Genomic DNA, 21137 nt, shown 5'->3' with positions numbered 1-21137 from the left:
CATCATCAAATTTGTTTTATTTTGTTCATCTCAATCATCTCTATCATCTCAATCACTAGTGCAGAGGGGTTATTTTGCATAAAATATGCCCATTCATGCTTGTTCATACCCCATTTCAATAGATGACGTCACTAACACACTTCATTGAACGACTGATGATAGTTTGTGTTAGTAGTAAATGCATTAAACTAACTGGTGTTGTGCGATGAATTCGCCATATATCGTTAAAGTTAAGAAACAAGTCAACCATACCTTGACCATAAATTATTACCGCATCTAAAACTGCGATCTTATACTACACCCCGGTGTTATAGCTTCCGCGGCCATACATAGGAAGAGGTTTCATTCCCAAGACTCAATATTCAGCCACCCTCTGATATGTGACATCATATGAATTTTATTTGAATATTTTTTCATGTTGTGAAAAATACTTTTTTGAAAATATGAAATAGTTTTCCTGCCGCACCTGCCTGTACCCTACGAAATTTTGGACGTTGACCATAAAAAAATGTTTACCTTTGGTCTTATTTGACTACAAAATAATTCTTTAAGAAAGAGAAAGATAAATACAATATAAACTTCTAGAACTTTGAAGTCACGAATTAAAAAGATTCTTCAAGCAATGCCCTTCCTCCAAACAACCTCTAGCTTTCGAGGTAAACCACACTTTGCCCATGGGCAATTTATTTGATTACTTGGAGCACAGATTCTCTGAAATTCTGCCAAAAACTTCATGCCGAAGATAGGTTTATGAGTTTCCATTCATAATTCGAAAGAAGACGTCTTTTTCTTGATATTTTCCCGCGTCCTTATTTTCAATCTAATTGTCTGTAGAAAGTCAGTCTTCTCCCATCATTTGAAGTCAATCCAATAGTTTTCACTATTTTTCATTTTCTCTGCTTATAATCTCTAATTTAGACTACCAATGTTTAATTTTGATGCTGATTAAACATAAACATAAACATACAATGTAAATTTAGGGAAGTCCATATTAAGAATTTCGTTTCTTGTTTCTAATTTTTAAGGTGATGTTATGGACGAATATTTGAGTAAGTCATCAGTCTCCAAAAATATGAATGATGAATCAATTTCTGAAGATAATTGGGCTGATAAGTAAGTTGAATTTTCTGAAATACATTAAAAGGTTATATCATTAAAATATGCTGAAAATTCTTGCAGCTATAGAGTCTTCAGGGGTTTGTGCGTGTGAAACCGTACACCCCGACGCACATGACAAACAATCATGTTGGTTCTTAAAATATTCATTATTTATCGGGTTAACTCTTTCAATGCCATCTTGCATTATTGTAAGATGAGCTGTCTTTTGCTGCACTACTCTCACATTTATGCAGAATTCATGCACATTTTTGCCAGACGGAAGTTGACTCATTTTGACAATTTGCTATTGACTGATTCCAAATTCGGTACGCGGTAATAATGCCAGAGGTTAAAATGCCAAAGGTATTAATTCCAGAAGTAAAAATACCAGATGTAAAAATGCCAGGGGTGTAAAAATGGTAGAGGAAATAATGCCAGAAGGGTAAATTGATTCAATGTTTATAAGAAACAAGTGTATCAAACTATTCATTGAATTGTTGCTTTGATGTTATGAATTACAGCAAACTAACTTGAAAACTTTTGGATTTTAATTGTCATACCTAGAAATATGCTTTATCTGAACTCTGTATTTAATATGTAAAATCTGTGCATTCATTCAACCCTAATTAATATTCATTAATTAGGGTTTGTGCTGCCTCGGCAGAAACCCTATTGCATTCCCGCTGATTATTATTTTAACATATTTTCCACTGAGTTTCGTCACATAAAAAGCATCTTCTATCAGATTCGACTTTACTAACAACTTTGAAATGAAATGTTAAACTCTGATAATGATATAACAGACTCTTTCTGCGCGTAGATTCTATGGATGTACTGTGCTTCCTATTTTAAACTTCAAATTACTTAAAGATAACACCGGTGGAAATAGCAATATCATCAATCATAGCGCGCGTACTGGCGTGAATCTGAAAGTTGGTGACGTCATTTCATAAATAAATGAAGAAGGAAGGCTCCGAGAATATCCAAATCACAGCTAACTGAATAACTGGGATTCGACCATTCACAGGTTAAAAATGTACTTTTCTTAATTGAATTGAATTGTTCCGATGAAACGGCGGGTCATACTAGTTTAGCGTCAGAAAATGTCAGCATCAGTGATAACTTGTTGTCGTTGATATTAAATGGTCTAAAGTCAGTTTATACATCACATACATTACAAATTGGAGGTCCCTTGTACATGACATCATGATGCAGCGGCATTGGTGATGTCATAAAAGAACAAAGTCAGTTGAAAATACCTACCCACTGCACAGATAAAGAATGATTGCAGGCCAGCAAGTGATGGTACCATTCGTGATTATGTTTTTATAATGGTTATCGGACGTCAATTTCATATGTGAATTTTAGTCCCCATCTGATTGCTTGACTAGTCAGACTGACTTGTCACTCCTCTTCCATACTAGGTCTTCCCTCCTGCATAGTTAACCCTAGGCCTAATTTGTGCCATGGGCCAAATTCGGTTTTGCTATTTAGTCGACTATTTGTCAGAACTAATAATAACAGAATGCGCTTAAACTATCACTAGGGAATGGTAAAAACACCATAGCTTCGTTATTCTCAATGTAAATTTCCCAAAACTTGGCACATTAGTGCTTTGCGCGTGGTAGCAAATGCGCGTAGTAGCACATGTGGGTCAACATATCCATGTTGTGAGCTGACACCTAGGTGGCACTCCATCGAAAAAGTGGAATATTACGCACTGATTTTGGGTGAAATCGTTGCTCACATCCCTGTACGACATTCTATCCGAAAAAGCAGAAACCCGTGATCGCTGCTTGCAGCTATTTTTTAGACTTTGTTCGCTTTTTGATTTCAATTTTAAAAGAATATGTGCATTAATTTTTTAATATCCAATGATCTAAAGATATGTTGTATCTCAATATCATTTTTTGCATAAGAATATCAATAATTTTGATGAATTTCTTGCTTATGTCAGACTTTATTTTATTGATTTGTGATTCTCTTTATTTTATAAATTTGTAGGCTGAGCCTATTACTATACAAATGGAGCGACTTTAAATGACATGGTTTCCAGAGCAAAGGCTCTGACTGTGCAACTGAGCATATATTCATACAAATCATTCATTAGAGCATTATCCATTCTCCAACCCCTATGAAGCTGAATTTTGAAAAGGGCCCTTGTTAAAATTTATATAAGCGTTTTCGCAAAAATCTGAACTAAAAAATTTCTGTTTTAAAAAGCCAATCAGAATTACGAAAATAACTTAATTAATGGGCTTGAAAATAACTCAAGTTCAAATAGTGATGTTACTAGAGAATTATAAAGAAATTACTGGGATACAAATTTACTTCTGGTATTCCAACCTTAATTGATAATGAATCAGATAAAGAATGTGTTTCAAGTTTTGACAAAGCCAAGACAAAGCCAACCTATTACTTGGGAAAACTGTGACAAAATTTAAAAATGGATACCGGGATAATTTACCTTTTTCCCTTGTCGTTGTCCTTATAATGTCATTAATAATTATACCTTCCTTGATGCTATATTTAAAATGATTAATCAACTTTCTTTAAACAAGGCATGTGGTCCAGATGCCATTACAAATACAATGCTAAAAATCTCAGCACACCAGGTCTCACCATAAATTTCCAGCCTATTTAATAAATTATTTGAAAATGATACCTTTCCAGAATTTTGGAAACTAGGAATTGTGTCTCATGTTTATAGGTGTCAAAAATGACCGTGAAAACTATCGTCCCATAACCCTTTTAAATACCCTATCCAAATTATTTGAACGTGTCATTTAAGATTCTATTTTTCCACACCTTAAGCGGCATGACTTAATATATCACATGCAATCGGGTTTTTTAACAGGGCACCGTACATGCGATCAACTGTAGCAATTACTACACATATTCACAATGAATTCCGAATGAACCATGACGTACATGCTGTTTTCTTGGACATTAGCTCTGCATTTGACAGCGTCGCTCATAAGCTATTGTTGCATAAATGGGAAGCAAATGGCATAAGGGGAAGTGTTTCAAAACTGTAGACGAGCTTTGTAAATCAAAAAATTAAAGTTAAGGCAGATGGTCATTTTTACATAAGTAGTTCAGTGCCTCAGGGTTCAATTTTAGGTCCCCTGTTATATTTATTGTACATAAATGACTTGCCTGATAATTTAAAAGATACGGTGTTCCTCTATGCTGACGATACGTCCCTGTACCATAGTATTGACCCAAATAACCCTTACCCTGGTAATGGAGCCATTCAAGAAGATTTAGAAAGAATAAACGCATGGGCTTTTTCCTGGGGACTTGAGTTTAAACCTAGCAAGAGTTATGACCTTACATTTAGTAAAAGTGGCATTAGAAATTATGATCCTTTATTTTTAAACGGTACCCAAATTCCTATTATCCAACATCACAAGTATCTTGGCTTTATTCTTGACAGTAACTTAAGATTTCATAAGCATATTGAATTTATCTCGGAAAATTATTGAATCCTCTTAAGTCACTTAAATACAAAATTAAAACTAGACATCTAAATACGATTTATAATTCCTTTATTTTCCCCCATTTCGAGTATTGTGATATCCAGTAAGACAGCGCAAATCAGACTAATTTGAATAAACTTGAACGTCTCCATTACCAGGCTGCCCTTATTGTTTCTGGAGGTATTATGGGTACCAATAGAGAAAAGGTTCTTAACATTTTAAATTGGAAACCATTGTCATTTTGGCGTTTAGAATGTCAGAAAGTATTCATGTATAAGTGTTTGATGGGCTTGGTTCCCATACATGTTTCGTCTTTGTTTAGCCGTTATATTACTGTAATAAAGCGTAATCTCAGAAATCCAAATCCTTTTCATGCTAATATCTCACATAAAGTTAAAGATTCGTCAGTCTTCAAACTCATGGCACAATACTGGCCCTGATATTAGAAATATTCAAACTTTCTCCCTGTTTAAATCTAAAGTATACAATCGCCTGTCCAACGTGGCTATCATATCCATTGTACATATCCCCAACCTAAATCGAAATAAAGAAATTGCATTTGATAGACCACGAGCGGATCTTTTACTTAAATCGCATTTATTTAATCACAATTTCAGAAATATCTTAAATCCAAATTGTTCACACTGTAATAAAAGGCCGGGCACTGTTCATTTCCTTTTAAAGTGCCAGTATCCACCCCACCGTGAAAAATTCGAAACCCTACTCTGCGACTTAAACTATATCTTTCCTAATTACAATGATAAAAGCATAATTGAGAAATGCAACATTTTACTTTTTGGTAGTCCTGACCTTAATCTGGTAACTAATATAGAAATATTAACGCTTACAGCAAATTTTACCTGCTGTAATTACCCATACCTATTTTAGTTTTCGTGTTTATTCATTAGCTGTACTTTGTACTCATTATTATTATATGTATTGGTTTTATTATTTATACGTAATATCACTATTATCTCTATCATTACCTTAGATTATATTTTGAGTTTTGTTAATATTTGTTTGTAGCCTATATTTCTAGTATGTCTTTCTATACGTATGAATTTGCTAATAATGTACTATTACTGTACCTCAGCAAATTCTATATTGAAAATCTTTATTTGATAATTTAAAAAAAAACTTATCCGCTTATAAGTGCCGATAAACAATTGCATGTTTGAGAATTTAGCCATATGTTTGCACTGCGCACGCTCCTCATTCTTATTGTAAACACTATCAACACATGTGCACTACACTCGCTGTACAGCGTTCGCGGCATTCTAAACAAAACAGCGTCAAATAGCCTACCAAAACCTGGCAAAAGGGATGAAAATCTTCCCCCCATAGACAGAATTCCGACTTTTTCTTCCATTCTCTTCATTCCTGACATCAGGGTAACTCGCTTTAATCGCCCCAATCGCGCGTGTCACATCAGAGCGCTCCATAGTTAGGAGTGCTCCTTAAGACCGTTTTCAGCAGTAGTTGGCACAACTGTGGAGTCGGAGTAACCAATATGGCTTCTTATTCATGAAGCAGCTCTAGTTCAGGCCCAAACTATTAATATTTTGATCAAAAGAAAGTAAGTTTTTTTTTGGCTAAAAGTTATGATTTTTATTCCCCAAAAAATTCTTTTTAGCCCACGTGGGACTTTACTCCCAGCAGGCTATTGCGTTCACTTCTCGTCCGTCGTCCGTCCGTCCGTAGACGGAATCCATTTATTTTGGGAAGTTTTGAAGATGCTTCAATGTAATGTTTTGGGTTACATATGTATCTACCCTAGACACATCTTCAGCCCAAAAATTGGCCCTGTCAGACTTAAGATAGCCGACTGGCAGCCATTGTTGTTCGCCACCAAAATCAGCACTTTTTACCCATTTTTGAACTTTTTGCGGGAAATTTTGAAAATGCTTTGATCAATTACCTTGATCTTTCGTTTATATTTGAATCTCCCAAGGGCCCATCAGCTCAAGATGGTCGTCCTATGGCCTGTATAGTGCCCAAAAATGTCAAATGCCCTAAGCTCCTGTAGCTTCCTACTGGTTTACCATTTCTCATTGCAATTTGTGATGGGCATTCATTGTATAGGGTTGTTTAATACCTGAGACAGGTATTTTTGATTAGCCAATTATGGCTTAATTGGTGGCTATCTTGGTGTCATCAGTACCCTTGGTGTCACCAATGCGCCCTTTCCTAGGTGGGAAAAGGTTTTTTGACGCCTTATAAAACGTTACCATTATGAAACCTAAGCAATGTTAACCATTCAGCGTCATTTTACAAACAACAACTGTAAATCGATGTGCAAAACGTCACAGGTCTATGCGTACACATACAAGCTATTTGGCAAAATATTATTGACAAAGATGTAGAATGGCTTCCTGTGATTATATAATGAGCTCTATTTGAACGTTGAAATGTTATATTGCATTGAATATCATTATTGTAATAGTAATGGACGTATGATTATATCAGAAGCAACAGGCATAAATAGAAATGATAAGTAAATCGGATTATTCGGTCATAATGGCGGATGTATACCCGATTTGGAAGACCGATATAAAAGCAACACCCTGACATGGGGATGCTGGTGGAATGACGAAGCTATCTACGATCTGTGTAGGGCCGGCTTGAATTTCATCAGCGGCTACAAGCGGTCAATATAAACATGTGTAAACGTATTATTTCAATATTCAATTGTTTTAGAAAATATGTTCGATATAAGGGGTATGCAGGTTTCATGAGATTAGCAATTTATAATAGCATAGCTGTCATATACGGCTCCGTGTCCTCTGGTGGCATGTGTATTAGGTGACAATTCAATTCTTTATTGATCATTATAACATATTAAATTCCCAAATTCAATAAAGTTACAAATTTCAAAATAAGAAAATACAACATACGCGTAATTCACATAGAATAACATAAACAAAATATTTTAAATGACAATGTCTACTTCAACCTACTCAAGAGGATATCGAGTGACAGCCAAACCGAGCAGGAACCCCGGGCTGGCTGACTAGGCCACACACACGATATGCTCCAAAGTAATTATGACGCAGACATCAGAAGAGCCCTTTCCTCAACCATGGAGGCAATGAAGTTGCAGACCAGCTTAGCGGCAAAAGTGAATGAAGTCGGTCGCAAGTTATCAATTATTGACAATTTTCAATGAAAAGATTAAACAGTCGAAGACCTTTATTACCTACCCAATCGCCAAATCTAATAATTCCCCAAATTTCTTAAAACTTCGATTTCAAATTTGCAATTCCACATTAGCTTATCCCGAAAATTCTACATTTTTTCGCAGGCGTCAAATGATTTATTAAAATTAATTTTCTTGTTCCACATTATATTGATACCTAAACATATTGTGTTACCACAATCAGTTGGAAAGTTGTAGCTCATAACATGATGGTATTGGTGAGTTTTGAGGTCATTGCTTTATGTGTATGGCCGCCAGGGGGCATTGAAAAATACAATTACTTATCATATTTGTACCTATGCATATTTTTTGTTACCACAATCAATTGCAAAGTTGTGGCTCATGACATGTTCTATGATTGTGGGGAGTTTTAAGGACATTAGCTATTCCATATGGTCACCAGAGGGCGTTGAATAGTAGAATAACATTGTATTTCCTTATTATATTGGTACCTAGGCGTATTTTTTACCAATCAATTGCAAAGTTGTAGCTCGTGACATGTTCTATGATTGTGGTGATGTTCAAGATCATTGGGTTTTGCATATGGTCACCGGGGGCGTTGAATAGTAGAATAACTAAGTACCGTATTTTCCGGTGTACAAGTCGACCCGGTGTATAAGTCGGGGTCAAATTTTCATGTTTAAAAAGTTGTGCTAGGTCTAAAGTCGGTGTATAAGTCGAGTCGCTTCTTCATGCGTTTACATATGTCAAATTGAAAACAGTGCCGATGTCATTCTCATAGTAGTTGAGAGTCTTTACCACTGCATTATTAAATCATTGGGATCTGTTGTTTCTAATATTAAATTACGGGATTAGTGCTCATTGTTTGTATCCACGTGTTGAATGTGTAATGTATACGTTGAATGCCACGCGCCTGTAGTCTAGTATTAGACTGACTGTGTATTGATTATTGGCACGCCGCCACAACATCGCGGCTTATATAAACACTGTACAATGAATATACGTGGTTTTCTTTCTCTTTTGATTTTTAACATTAGTTAATTTTGAAACATTTCCAAACTATAAGAAACTATTTTTATCAACATCCTAAATTCTAATTGGTATATGAGTGTAGCCTAACATAAATTAATATTCCATTTCATCATGGCGACCTTGAACTCTAAACATTGTCAGTTTAAAACGATATCGAAAGTGTAGCCGGTGTATAAGTCGACCTACGTTTTTTGGACATGATTTTTGGTCTCAAAAACTCGACTTATACATCGGAAAATATGGTATTTCCATATCAAATTGGTAATGAGGCATATTTTTATTATCACAATCAATTACAAAATCGTAGCTGCTGAAATGTTCTATGATTGTGGTGAGTTTCAAGGGCATTGGTTTTTGTATGTGGTCAAGGGCGCGTTGAATATTGAAATTGTTAAGATTGTTGAGCACGTGAAACCACTTGCCAAGTGTCCCTGGATCCCTAGTTTAAATAATATTTTCAGACTTTTTCAATATGGGCCGTTTTCATTCCTGTGGCCACTGTTACTACAATTTTGTATCTACATGATTAAATCAATCACGACAACATTTTCGCATTTTTATTTGTGTATCTAGTGTTTCAACGTGTTCATCAGCGTACCGCGGGACCCGTGGTTAACATATGAAAAATTTTGAAATATTGATATTTTCCACTTATTTCACATGTTGCCTCTCCCTGGACGTATATTACTACACTTACTATGATCATTGTGATCTGTGTGCTGGCCACAAATGCACACAGATCACACTACACTTCCCACCTCAACACCCAACTACCCACAGCTTTGATATTACCATCCTATTAGCTAGTGTGTTTCTCCCTGGATATATGATTTGGATTTTGATTAAATGGAGTTGGGATCACCACATTCTTTGTTCTTGCCACCAGAGGGCCCTTACGAAAATACTACACATGTGAATTTTTTTCACACATGTGAAAAACTATTTCATATGATGTGAAATTGGCAGTAATCACATGTGTAAATGTGAAAATTCACACGTGCCACACGTGTAAATTTTCACATTCACACATGTAAATGATATTTTTCAAGCGTTAATTTCAAATTCTGGATTTTAAATGTAATGCATGAAAACTAATGAAAATGGAAATTTCACACATATTAATCCAAAATATTCCATCATGAGATCAACAGATCTCCACACCTTTTCTACGCAACGAAAATATATTTTGTCTTACTATTTCATTTATGATTTCCTCTCTGTTTGGGGTCCATGAATAGGAATAGAAGACGATAAAATATAGCTGCAAAGCAGCAATGATGGGTTTTCTGCAAGGCCATTCAGGTGATGGGAATTGTAGAAAATTTAAGTACCGATACATAGAACAAAATGCATTGACAGGTTCGAACCTAATGCAACCACTGGTAAACGTCAAATGTGATTCAACTTTGAAACCAAACTTACGCGGACGTACAATCAACAAATATGAATTTATTTGACCAGGCATTTATTTTGGCATTCAAACTTTATGATAATGTACTATCACCACACTTAAAAAATTGATCTGTTCTAAAGGACTCGTCTTAAGAATCTGCTGAGTCGATATGTTGATAACTTACAGATAAGAATGTATCATGATTTGGAATAGATTTAAGGAGTTAATCTTTTTATTGAAATATTTGAATAAATACATATAATGTCGTGTAGATTCAATCGAGTGGATTACAAATTCTATACTGATTCTATACTGATTCTATACTGATACCGGCAACATGTGAGTAAATATCAAATCTATCGACTAGTTACGTGTTTGTAAATATGATGTAATAAAATAAATTTGAATTTGACTTAAATTTGAATATGAGAATCAAGCATAACTTGTGTTCTTTCCACTTGTCTTGCGTATTTCTCAATAACAGTTCCAGAGTTTTAATTACAACCAAATCGGAATTGGCTAAAAAGTACATGCAAACCTATTCCAGCAACACTGCAAACCTATTCCAGTGTTATATTGATCGTGTTGAATCACTTTGCTTGAGTTGAAAGAATCAGATCTTTCATATGATGCAACATCCGTCGAAGAGAGTTCTTGGTGTTGACTGCCCTTAAACGCATAAACCCATTTGAACTGGAAAATATTCATAGAACATGAAAACCTATGTTGTAAACAGTACTTGTATACAGTATTCAAACTTTCACTGATGTTGGATATTTGAATGAACGTTAGGCTTATTTCAATATTCTAAAGCAGGAAATAATAAGCCCAATCAATATGCCCTATTCCCATTGGTTTGATGTGTACTGTACACTTAACAGTTTAGGAGAAATCGGTATACCAAACCTACGTGCAGCGAAATGTACAGGCCTACATCATGATTTCTGGTATACAAGCTGTGACCGCATGAAGGTTTTGGATCTAGGCTTGAATATAAATGTCAGCAGGTCAGAGAAGGCCTGGCCAAATTTAATCACATAGCTCAAATCAATTAACCTTTCTGCGTGTGAATACTTCACCATATTGTTTTTACAATATCGAGTGAATAATGCATAGACTGAATTAGACTTAAGGCTAGTCCTGACCAAATCCTATACATGTGATAGTTATGTATCCAGTTATAGTAACATCAGTGTAGGGTCGACCAGAGGGAAAAAGTTGTGTTTGTAGTACGTAGGCATGGTAGGCTTATCGTACTCACTTATTACTTAAAACACTGTTGTTACCCGTACGTGACAGTACGGTGATTTCTACTGGTTAGCCGTATGCTAGAACGTTGGCGCTCAAACCTGCAATACTGGGATTCTAAACCAAACGAAAAAAAATCCAGCAGTAGTCCAGTGATTTACCAACTGAGCCATAGAACGCAACTGCAAGGTTGATGAAAGTTAATTTACATATAGCCTCACCTAACCCAGACCCTATTCTTTTACGCATGTGCATACGTAGGTTATAGGGACTCACTGTAGGGAACTCACGTACTGTTAACCTGTAGAGATCACTGTACAGTCACATATCGATAACAACTCCCAACTTCGTACTTAAAATGGTATTGGCTACTATGATAGGCCCAAGATCAAGATCAACAAGATAGACAAATAAATACCTGTAGGCTTTCTTAGTTTCCACACTTCACAACCGAACCAACTGACCAACCAGATCATTTTAGTGCCTGTACGCACCAACTGGCACAGGCCTAACACTGTCAACTATGTGTTCCGTAGTAGGCTATCGATAATCACCTGATACTTTTCTGTTGTTTCTTTTGTCTCTGAAGCTGAATTGTCTAAATATAGCCACCCGCGAGTCAGTGACCCTGATTTACAAATTTGATCAGTTCAAAAATATTATTTATTGACGCCTTTGGTTACATGAACAGATCAGCAATATACTTAAATAAGATAACCGGTATAACAAGATAACAACAATAAAGAGGTAAACAACAAACAAATGCTCGTAAACCTGTCGGACTCACGAACGCCGGACTCGTGAAGTCTTGGACTCAGACCTGGTGTTCTCCGAGCATTCCTCTTTTGAACGAATGATAGGTACATGTGCATTTAGGTTCAATTCAATTATCTATTGAAGTTACCTAGTAACTAATTTTAAGTTTCAAATAGAATAGACAGTACATTTAGACACTCTGCTGGTTCAAGAGACCATTATTACAGTATCAAGTTAAACATTTCTTTTAGAAGCTGTCAGTTGCCAAATCTGAATCAAGATGAATTTTACAGGGATGAAAATCTTCCGCGGATTTCCGCGGACAAGGGCCCATTTTTATCATTCTTATCATTCTTGCTCTTCTGTAGACCCATCAGGGGGGTTGATAAATTATTAAAAAATCCGTGGAAATGGAATTGGTTAGAGAACGTTATCGACGATGTTACCCTCGCTGAATGTATAAGAAAAATCAGCGTTGCTGGAAGAGCATTATGCATCTGGTGCAACAGCGAAATAAACTATGGTGTAGACTCCTTTGTTTTTGAACCAAAAATTTTACCCAGTCGGTACCTTAGTTTGTTCTGTGGAAAAAATTTCTGCAGGAATCCCGGCTGCAGAATTTTATTTGCAGCTTTTAGATATGAAATTAGATCAAATAATTTGAGGCCTAGACATTCGGTCTAAGAACAAATAAAAACGGACAATCGATTGAGTCTTCAATGTTTACCTTGCAGGGTGATTCAACATCACAACAGGAGACACCGTATGGTCTTTGGCAAGCATTTAAAGATTCACCATCCACTGTAAATGAGAGCAGTCGTCCGAAAGTTGAACCTTTCATTCCAGTGCAGGACCGGGTTCTTCATTCTGAGGCTATGCTGCTTGCATTCATTGCCGACAAAAACATGTCATTTAGCATTGTTCCGGATGTGATAGATCTGATTAAAGCCTTATGTAAAGACAGAAATGCCCTGTCGCACTTACAAATGTCCAGAGTTACAGCATCGTACAAAATGAAACATGGCTTGGCCAAGACATTTTCAGATCAGTTAAATGAAGAACTAAATGAGAACTTCTTCTCTCTCAACATCGATGAAGCAACAAGTTTAAGTCTGAAAAAAGTTCTTTCTATTCTCACCAGTTTTTATTCACCCGTCGAGAAAAAAATCGTGTTTCGTCATGTCTCTTCACTTGAGGTCATCTTGGCTAAAAGTGAAAGTACAGTCAAACCCGCTTTATTCGGATCGGTTTTACTCGGATTTTGATGTATCTCGGATGATTTTTAAAAGTCCCTTCAGTTTCTTATTATAATACCTTACAAAAATGTCACTTAATTTGGTTCGTATTATTCGGATTTTCGGCTATTCCGGATGAATTTTCAAGTCCCATTTGTCCATATCCTTTGAAATCTTACCACTTTATTCGGATGATAAATATTGATATTGAACAGAGCACAGCGACAGTGCCGTGCGACGCGACATGATGCAATCCACGCTCGATAGTCATACTGATGTGCTGCATTACGCGTCGCTATATACAGTATACGATCGGGCAACAGTCTATTAGAATAGGCTAACGGTATCGATTGTTGCGATAGTAGGCCTTACAGTGTGCTGTAATATTAAAGCCCAACCCGACAGTCACCGACGTTCATGGGGCTTTGGATGTTCTAAACAGATTTGCACTGGCCAAGTCTACCGACGAGAAATTTGTTGATGGAGTATCCGTTTTCTCTCGGACATATGAGAACTTTCTTCGACGGGACGTCCCGAAACGCGCCAAGCAGACATTGATTTCTGCCTTCTTTGTAAAAAAAAAACTGAGACTGTTTATATTGCGATGGCGTATAGTTTATTCATGATACCATGTAAAATACATGTACATTCAATAATAATTGATATTTTTGTTTCGATTTAAAATGCAACACTCATTGTTGTCATTTTCAGTGGTAGAGGCATGGTAAATTGCTACACAAAAGGATATTTATTTAATTCGGATTTCACATAACTCGGACGAATTTTAGCGGTCCCGAGTGATCCGAATAAAGCGGGTTTGACTGTATTTTTAACAAGGTCATTGGCGAGTTGGACCGACGGTAGATATCTTATGATCATTTAATGTCCGTTCTTGTTGATTCATGTAATGTCATGCGTGGCTGCAGATCCGGGTTCGAGACCAGGTTGCGTGATAAGGTCCCTCACCTTCTAAACATCGACGGCGACTCGGCGCACCACGTACACAATTCGTCAAAACAGTTTACCAATTGTTTTGATAAAGTGCAGGGCTGCCAACCCTCCCGAATTATTCGGAATCCTCCCGATTTGCGTGAAGAAATTCCGATGATACGATCGGGTATACAAAATTCCGACTTTTTTTTTCTTTTTCGGCGATGTCCGATTTTCCACCCGCCAGCGCGTTGTTACACAATATGGTGATTTGGTAGAACAGAATTGAATAGGTGGGGAATTTATATGCACGCCCGCGGTGGATGAGTGCGTGGCTATATACTGTGTACGTGGGTCAGGCGATAAACAGCGCTTACTAGCGCGCGCGTGCGTGCGTGTGTGTGTATGAGAGTAGCTGTGTTATTGATTTTATCTACGCATGGCGTACGATTATTTCGTAGTAGGAGAGCAGCTTTTTAATTTGTTTCAAGAATAAAAATAAAGTTCATTCGTTTTAAAATACGTTGTTTTCAATCATTTTTGTGAAAATATTATGACATGTGGCAAAATGTGATTGTTATTGTCAAATTGCTCCGCATCGTTTCGGAGAAGAATCAGTTTACTGCGGTAATTAGCTCGTTTTCGCAGCGCGATTAGCATTCGAAGATCCGGGTTAGATTTCAACGTGTGGACTCTTTGAAATGTTTCGGTAAGCAATTGCTTTGCTAGTTTGAACCTTAATGTTGTCACTCTTGTGTTAGTTTGATTTAAAAAGATAATTTAAGATGCTTTTGAGCAGTGCATCTCAAAGTAAACTTTTAGTTCGCATATTTGGCAGATGGCAGCACCATCGAGTAGCATGTAGATTTAGAGACTTTTTACTGTTTGTATCTTTCAGTTCTGTACGTGGAGTCTCTCTTGGACAGTATCGTGGAATTGATGCTGGAAATGGATATATTCGCATGACAGCTGTATAGTGTTATGTAATTCGTTTGACAATTTATGCCAGTTTTATGTTCTTATTTTTTAGTCTATTGTATATTTTTGATAAACACTGTTGATTTTTATCTTTCATAAAATAATAAAGAAAAAATACATTCTGTAGAATTTGCTGATTTTTTATTTTGCTAATAATTCCATATTTTCATATCCAGCTTTCATATATTACACGTGAAAGGTATTCCTAATTGAAAGCAAAATATTCCTACTTGGAAAAGTCACAATTTCTTCGGTTTCGATATATTCCTATTGAAACCTTCAATATTCCTAATTAATCTGCCATTCATCCCTAAATGGAATTTTGAAAGGTTGGCAGCCCTGAAAGTGATCGAAAAGCTAATTTCAGATCTGTACAATGATTTGAAATGGTCACCTGACTTGCGCGATGATTACCGTCATGAAATATGTTCTTTGTTAGGATTTAACTTCATGATGCCCGAAAGATATGTTGTTACCAGGTGGCTGTCTTTGCACAATGCTGCTGTTGATTTAGAACGTAAGTTAGAAGCCTACACAGTGTTCTACTTCAGTTTTTTTAATCCAGGTGATCGCGTTATATCTGGCCCGTTGTGTAGAAATTTATCGGCGCTTGGGTATTTCAGAACCTGCACGAGATCGCATTAAAGAGATACAGTCAACTGTAAAAAACAAGAAACTTACTGAGGACGGAAAAGCGAGAAAAAATCGAATTACCGATCGATTGTTTGTCGACCGAAAACGGACAGTTATGTACCTGAATTTCCTGATTTCAGTTTTGCCTGTCCTGAAAAAATACGTTCTGAAAGTTCAAAAGCGAGAGCCGTTGATACATAAGCTTATTGATGAACAAGTCAGTGTATTCCGGGAATTTCTCTGTTGCTTTATTCGGCCTGAGAAGATCCCTGCCGATGATCGAAAATTAGTTAGTGATATGATATTCGATACTGATCTTTGTAAGATGAAACCGAGTGAAATGTTTGTTGGAGACAAAGCCTCAAAACTTAACAGTGAGAATCCAAAAGATCCACTTGTCAATGAATTTTACGACAAAGTCAGAAAGGCCTACATCTCTTGTGCTAAATATTTGGCAAAGAAACTACCGCTTAACAGTAAGACACTGTTACGTATAGATGCAATTGATCTAGCATGTCGCGGTCATACCTTGACCTTGAAATATCTAAAGGATTTGCCAAATATAGCAACACATGATCTGAATTCAGATGAGGTTGATAGCTACCAACTTGAGGTACACCGTTACACGGCTGACAAGACGTTCCCAGAAGCTTTCGGATGCGTCAATACCGGTGCCTATAGACGAATGGTGGTCGCACGTGGCTAAAGCATATCCTAATCTTTCAAAAATGGTATGTGCGCTCCTAAGTTGCTTCACATGCCCACTAGTTGAAAGTTCATTCAGCGAAATGTCGAATATTGTGGAGACTACATCCAACCGGTTGAATATATCAACATACAGTGCCTTACAGACAGTGAAGTATTCGTTGGCTGGGAAGTCGGCTGTGGATTTTTTCAATAGAAATGACATTCGCCGCGATCCCATCCGTCCCACGGGTTTGAACGTAAACATGGCTTCAGCTGCACAAGTTTATAAGCAAGAACTCGAAGAAAGAAAAGAAAAGCGGGAATCTCATTTAAAAGCGATCCAAGCACGGAAAACTGAAACAATCTCAAAACGAAAAGCAAGAGAAACAAATATCGAGACGGCGAAAAGAGCTAGGATCGTTCATGCAGCAGCCGCCCAGGCCAAAGCCAAAAGGGCCGATCGAAATGAGATTCTTCAGAAATTAGCAGAGAAGCGTCGGCGGTACAGTAGAAATTGAATTTTTGCTCGGCTTATATTCTTTGTCCTTAACCTGTAATTCATGGCTATATTTTGTGTTTGTTTTGTTAGAACTATCATTTTCCGTTGTAAGTGAAAATAGTTTCAGAACGAGAGATGGTTAAACTGGACTCTTAAACGAGTTTAATCTAAATTGTTTGAAAGTTTACGGTTAAACTGATTCCTGCGTGATCTGGATCCCGTGTGATTATAAAACTGTATAATATGGCAAATTAAATAGTTTAATATCTCTTCTTGTGTGTTGAAATAATAAAACTAAAAAAGATACCCTTATCGGATTATCATTGTGTTATTGGTTTGTGTCCAGGAGTGAATTTCAGAATCCATTACTTAATAATTCAAAGGCCCCCTTTTCTAAGCCGAGGAAATGAGAATCGTTATCCTATTAGCAATGGACCGCACTGGCGTTGAAATAAGAATTCCCGAGTACCGACTGCTAGCGCCACTGTGTTCGCTTGCCTTAACATATCATGCCTCAGTACTGACTGCTAGCGCCACTGTGTTCACATGCCTTATCATGATGATGCCTCAGTACCAACTGCTAGCGCCACTGCGTTCCGTACGGCGATTGCTTTTCAATAAGGAATAATATATCGTCAGTGAATTATTAAATGTTTTCCAGTAGGTTATATAGTGTAAAGGTAAATTCATAATGTTTCAAAATTTCTGCGGATTTCAATACCTCCTGTTTTCATCCCTGATTTTATTTGACGAAAATAGGCGGAAAATATATAATGATGATAATAATCAACAGAATTATACGAGAGGGTTTTCGACGAAAGTCAGAAAACCCTAATAACTGAAATGCATCAAATCCATTCTAAATATGATTATACATTCAGATTGAAATAACAGATTATATATAAAGATTAAAATGTGAATGAAAAATATTTGTAACAATTGTGGAATCCATTTTTACAAATCCTTCAGACCAATCATATCAAATATATTGAGCCATTTTTGTGCAGATCTTTGCTGATGTGATCTGGAAATATTTCCATTTTATTGCCTTCAAAAAAGAAAAATAAAGAAATTGTGGGGTTACCCATGAAGAGAACTTAACGCAACATCATAATTGACAGTTTCTGAAAAATCAGCAAAAGTAGTAGTAGTAGTAGTAGTAGTAGTAGTAGTGGTAGCTGTAGGGGTAGCAGTAGTAGTAGTAGATAATTATGTTTATCTATAATCAGACAGCTTTTGGAATTTAAGTGAATTGACTCAGCATTTTGATCGTTAACTTGATTTTTACGGGATGAAGGAGCTTGTTATTTCCTATTAATTATCTGTACATTGTGCGTATTACTGAACCAAATCTCATTGACTTATTAGGCCTTAGTGGAAAAATTGTCATATAATTATATGTTTAATTTTAAAACATATATCATTATACGGTTAGCGGTAACAATCCCCTCAGTGAAAAATAGGCAGGAATCCACGATTAATCTAATTGTACAAATCCCAAATTCACGAGTTTGAAGCACAATATTTTTCACATTCTATCCATTCTCAATTCTAATTTTTCTAAAAAATGGTTATATATATAGATAGAATGTGAGAAATTCTCTGCTTCAAAATATTCCCCATTATGGTCATACATGGATCATAGAATCTGAAAAAATATTTTGATACAAAATGTTCCTTTCAAATCATGAAGTGGGGATTTATACCTACTTTGAATTATTGGGTATTTTTACCTTTTTTTCGTTACATTGATGATGGTTTTTTCTAAGAAAAATGGTGCATGTGATGGATCTGATGACATTGGCTCTAAAAGACATTGATGTCTGACATGTAAAGCTGACATGGGACTTATTGCAATGTGAATTTATTTCCACACGAGTAGTTTGAAAAATTACGCGTGTGATTTGATTTTCACATGTATAGCTGGAAAAACTACACATGCGAATTCGATTTCACACACTTAGTTAAAGAAATCACATGTGTGAATTAGAGTTGCCACTTGTAATTCAAGAATTTACACATGTGAATTAGATTTCACATGTGTAGTTCACGAATTCACACATGTGAATTCGATTTCACATGTGTAGTAAAAAAATTCACGTGATACATTACGTGGGGCACATTTTAGAAGTTACCTTAGTTTTACCACTAAACATTTTTCGGAATACCCGGTACCGTATGGCGGCGCTGCCACAAACCACGTGACTCAATTTCTTTCTTAGTGCCGCCATTTTGGTGTGTTTTTATGCCACTCCATCGTCCGTACGTTTAAGATAATTTGGTGACATTTTTCGGATGGGTTATCCGAGAGACCGTGAGTAATTGATTACATTTCAGGTCTTCTAGGTCAAAAGTCAAGGTCACCAGGAGCTGTTTTGTATTTTCCATTTCCGGGCTCTAATTAATTCATAAACGGTATAAGATAAATTTGTGAAATTTTATGGATGGGTTACCCTAGAGACCGTGATTGACTGATTAGATTTCGAGTCTTGTAAGTCAAAAGTCAAAACCGTTTTGTATTTTTCATTTCCTGCCTTCATAAACAGGTCGACTTAAGTTCGGGTGTATTTTCCACTCAGGCATTTCACCTGATGTTGGGGCTCCAGTCGTCTTCAGCAATATTCTAGGTTCAAAACAAAAACAGAAAAACAATTTGAATACAAATTCCTCACTGAATAAATGGATGCATAAACCAATTATCAACGAAGTTATGAACCAAAATGTAGCACAGGGAGCAGATGTGACAGACACTAGGCTGTTAGCAACGATGGTTTGATTTCTTGTATAGCCATGTTATATGATTCTTAAATTGATTCTCAAAATTTATGTTCTTCAAAGCACTCGAAAGTCCATTTTAAGAATTTTAGCTCATTTTCCCAAGGGAGAGGATGTGCCCTATTGATTTTGGGGTTCAAATGTGAATCCTGGTAGACAACATTCAAGAAGAACACTTGATAGCAAGATTATGCTATTACATAGTATAATTAGCCCTAGGGAGAGAATGTGCCCTTAAGATTTTGGTCAGTAGATGTAATTTGCACCAAAACTTGTAAACATGATTAAAGAGGAACTATTGATAGCTGGACTATGATGTTACATATTATGTTTACCCCTGGGAAATGGATGTGCCCTACTGATTTTGGAGTCCTTGGGTTAAAAGTTAAGGTCACTAGAAATCGTCTTGGTGGAACCTTGAAAATGCAATTCAAGAAGAACTATTGATTGCGCTGGACTATGCTATTTCATTGTGATTCATTTGATCGTATGATTATCCCTGGGGAGAGGATGTGCTATACTGATTTTCGAAGGTCATGGGAGTCTTTTACCTGAATTCTTCTAAATGCGACTCCTAAAGAACCATTGATTGCAGGGCAATAATATTGCATACCAAATACCAGGGGCTTCAGGGGTAATTCCCTACAGGCTTTCACGGGGGACATAGATACATAGTATCAAATTGCCTTGTTTGTTTCTTGTCTCTACTGGAAAAGAAGAAGATCACTGTCAAAAATTGTCTCTTTCAGTGATGATTTTGTTATTCCGGAACTTCCAACTGGTAGTGAACTGCTGATAAATATAAGGAGTACTTGGGGTGACAAGCATTATGTTGGACTCACAGGAATAGAGCTGTTCAATAGTTTAGGAAAACCTATTTATATTAAAAAGGTAAGCAAATGTTGTTGGAGCTTCACGAGGTGTCTTCAATTCATGTCCCTTTTGGTCCATGTGGCCAAATTTGTGCCATTTTTGGCTGACGTTAGCGAGCCTGTGTCAACGGTCTGGCCGTTAATCATTCCTAAGTTTGATACTCTACACTCAAAAGCTATTTTAGCGCACTCAAACACAATTTCAGTAGGCTGAAATTTCACTACTTATGGGTGAATTGAGCGGATTAACCAAAAATATATTTTGTAATTTGTTTTTCTTAATGGTGCACAAAGTTGCAAATCGTGGGTTTCATATTTTTTTTAGAAATTTACCAAAAAGGGTCAAAATTTGATTTACTTGA

At 36.4% G+C, this 21137-nt stretch overlaps 1 protein-coding gene and 1 pseudogene across 5 annotated transcripts in view; both read left to right on the top strand.

The window, feature by feature from the left end:
• Positions 1-21137, top strand: part of LOC141903821 (katanin-interacting protein-like) — a 382582-nt gene that overhangs the window by 215989 nt on the left and 145456 nt on the right. For all 5 annotated transcript variants that reach the window (XM_074792155.1, XM_074792154.1, XM_074792152.1 and 2 more), the window contains 2 exons: positions 1026-1113; positions 20653-20794. In XM_074792155.1, coding sequence (XP_074648256.1) covers positions 1026-1113; positions 20653-20794 — 230 coding nt within the window. The remainder of the gene's footprint in view (positions 1-1025; positions 1114-20652; positions 20795-21137) is intronic.
• LOC141903264 (uncharacterized) lies at positions 15763-17147 on the top strand (annotated as a pseudogene).

This window comes from Tubulanus polymorphus, chromosome 4 (assembly GCF_964204645.1).
Source record: "Tubulanus polymorphus chromosome 4, tnTubPoly1.2, whole genome shotgun sequence".
Classification (NCBI taxonomy): Eukaryota; Metazoa; Nemertea; class Palaeonemertea; order Tubulaniformes; family Tubulanidae; genus Tubulanus; species Tubulanus polymorphus.
The sequence above is the reverse complement of the archived record's forward strand: the minus strand, read 5'-3'. Positions and strand labels throughout refer to the sequence as shown.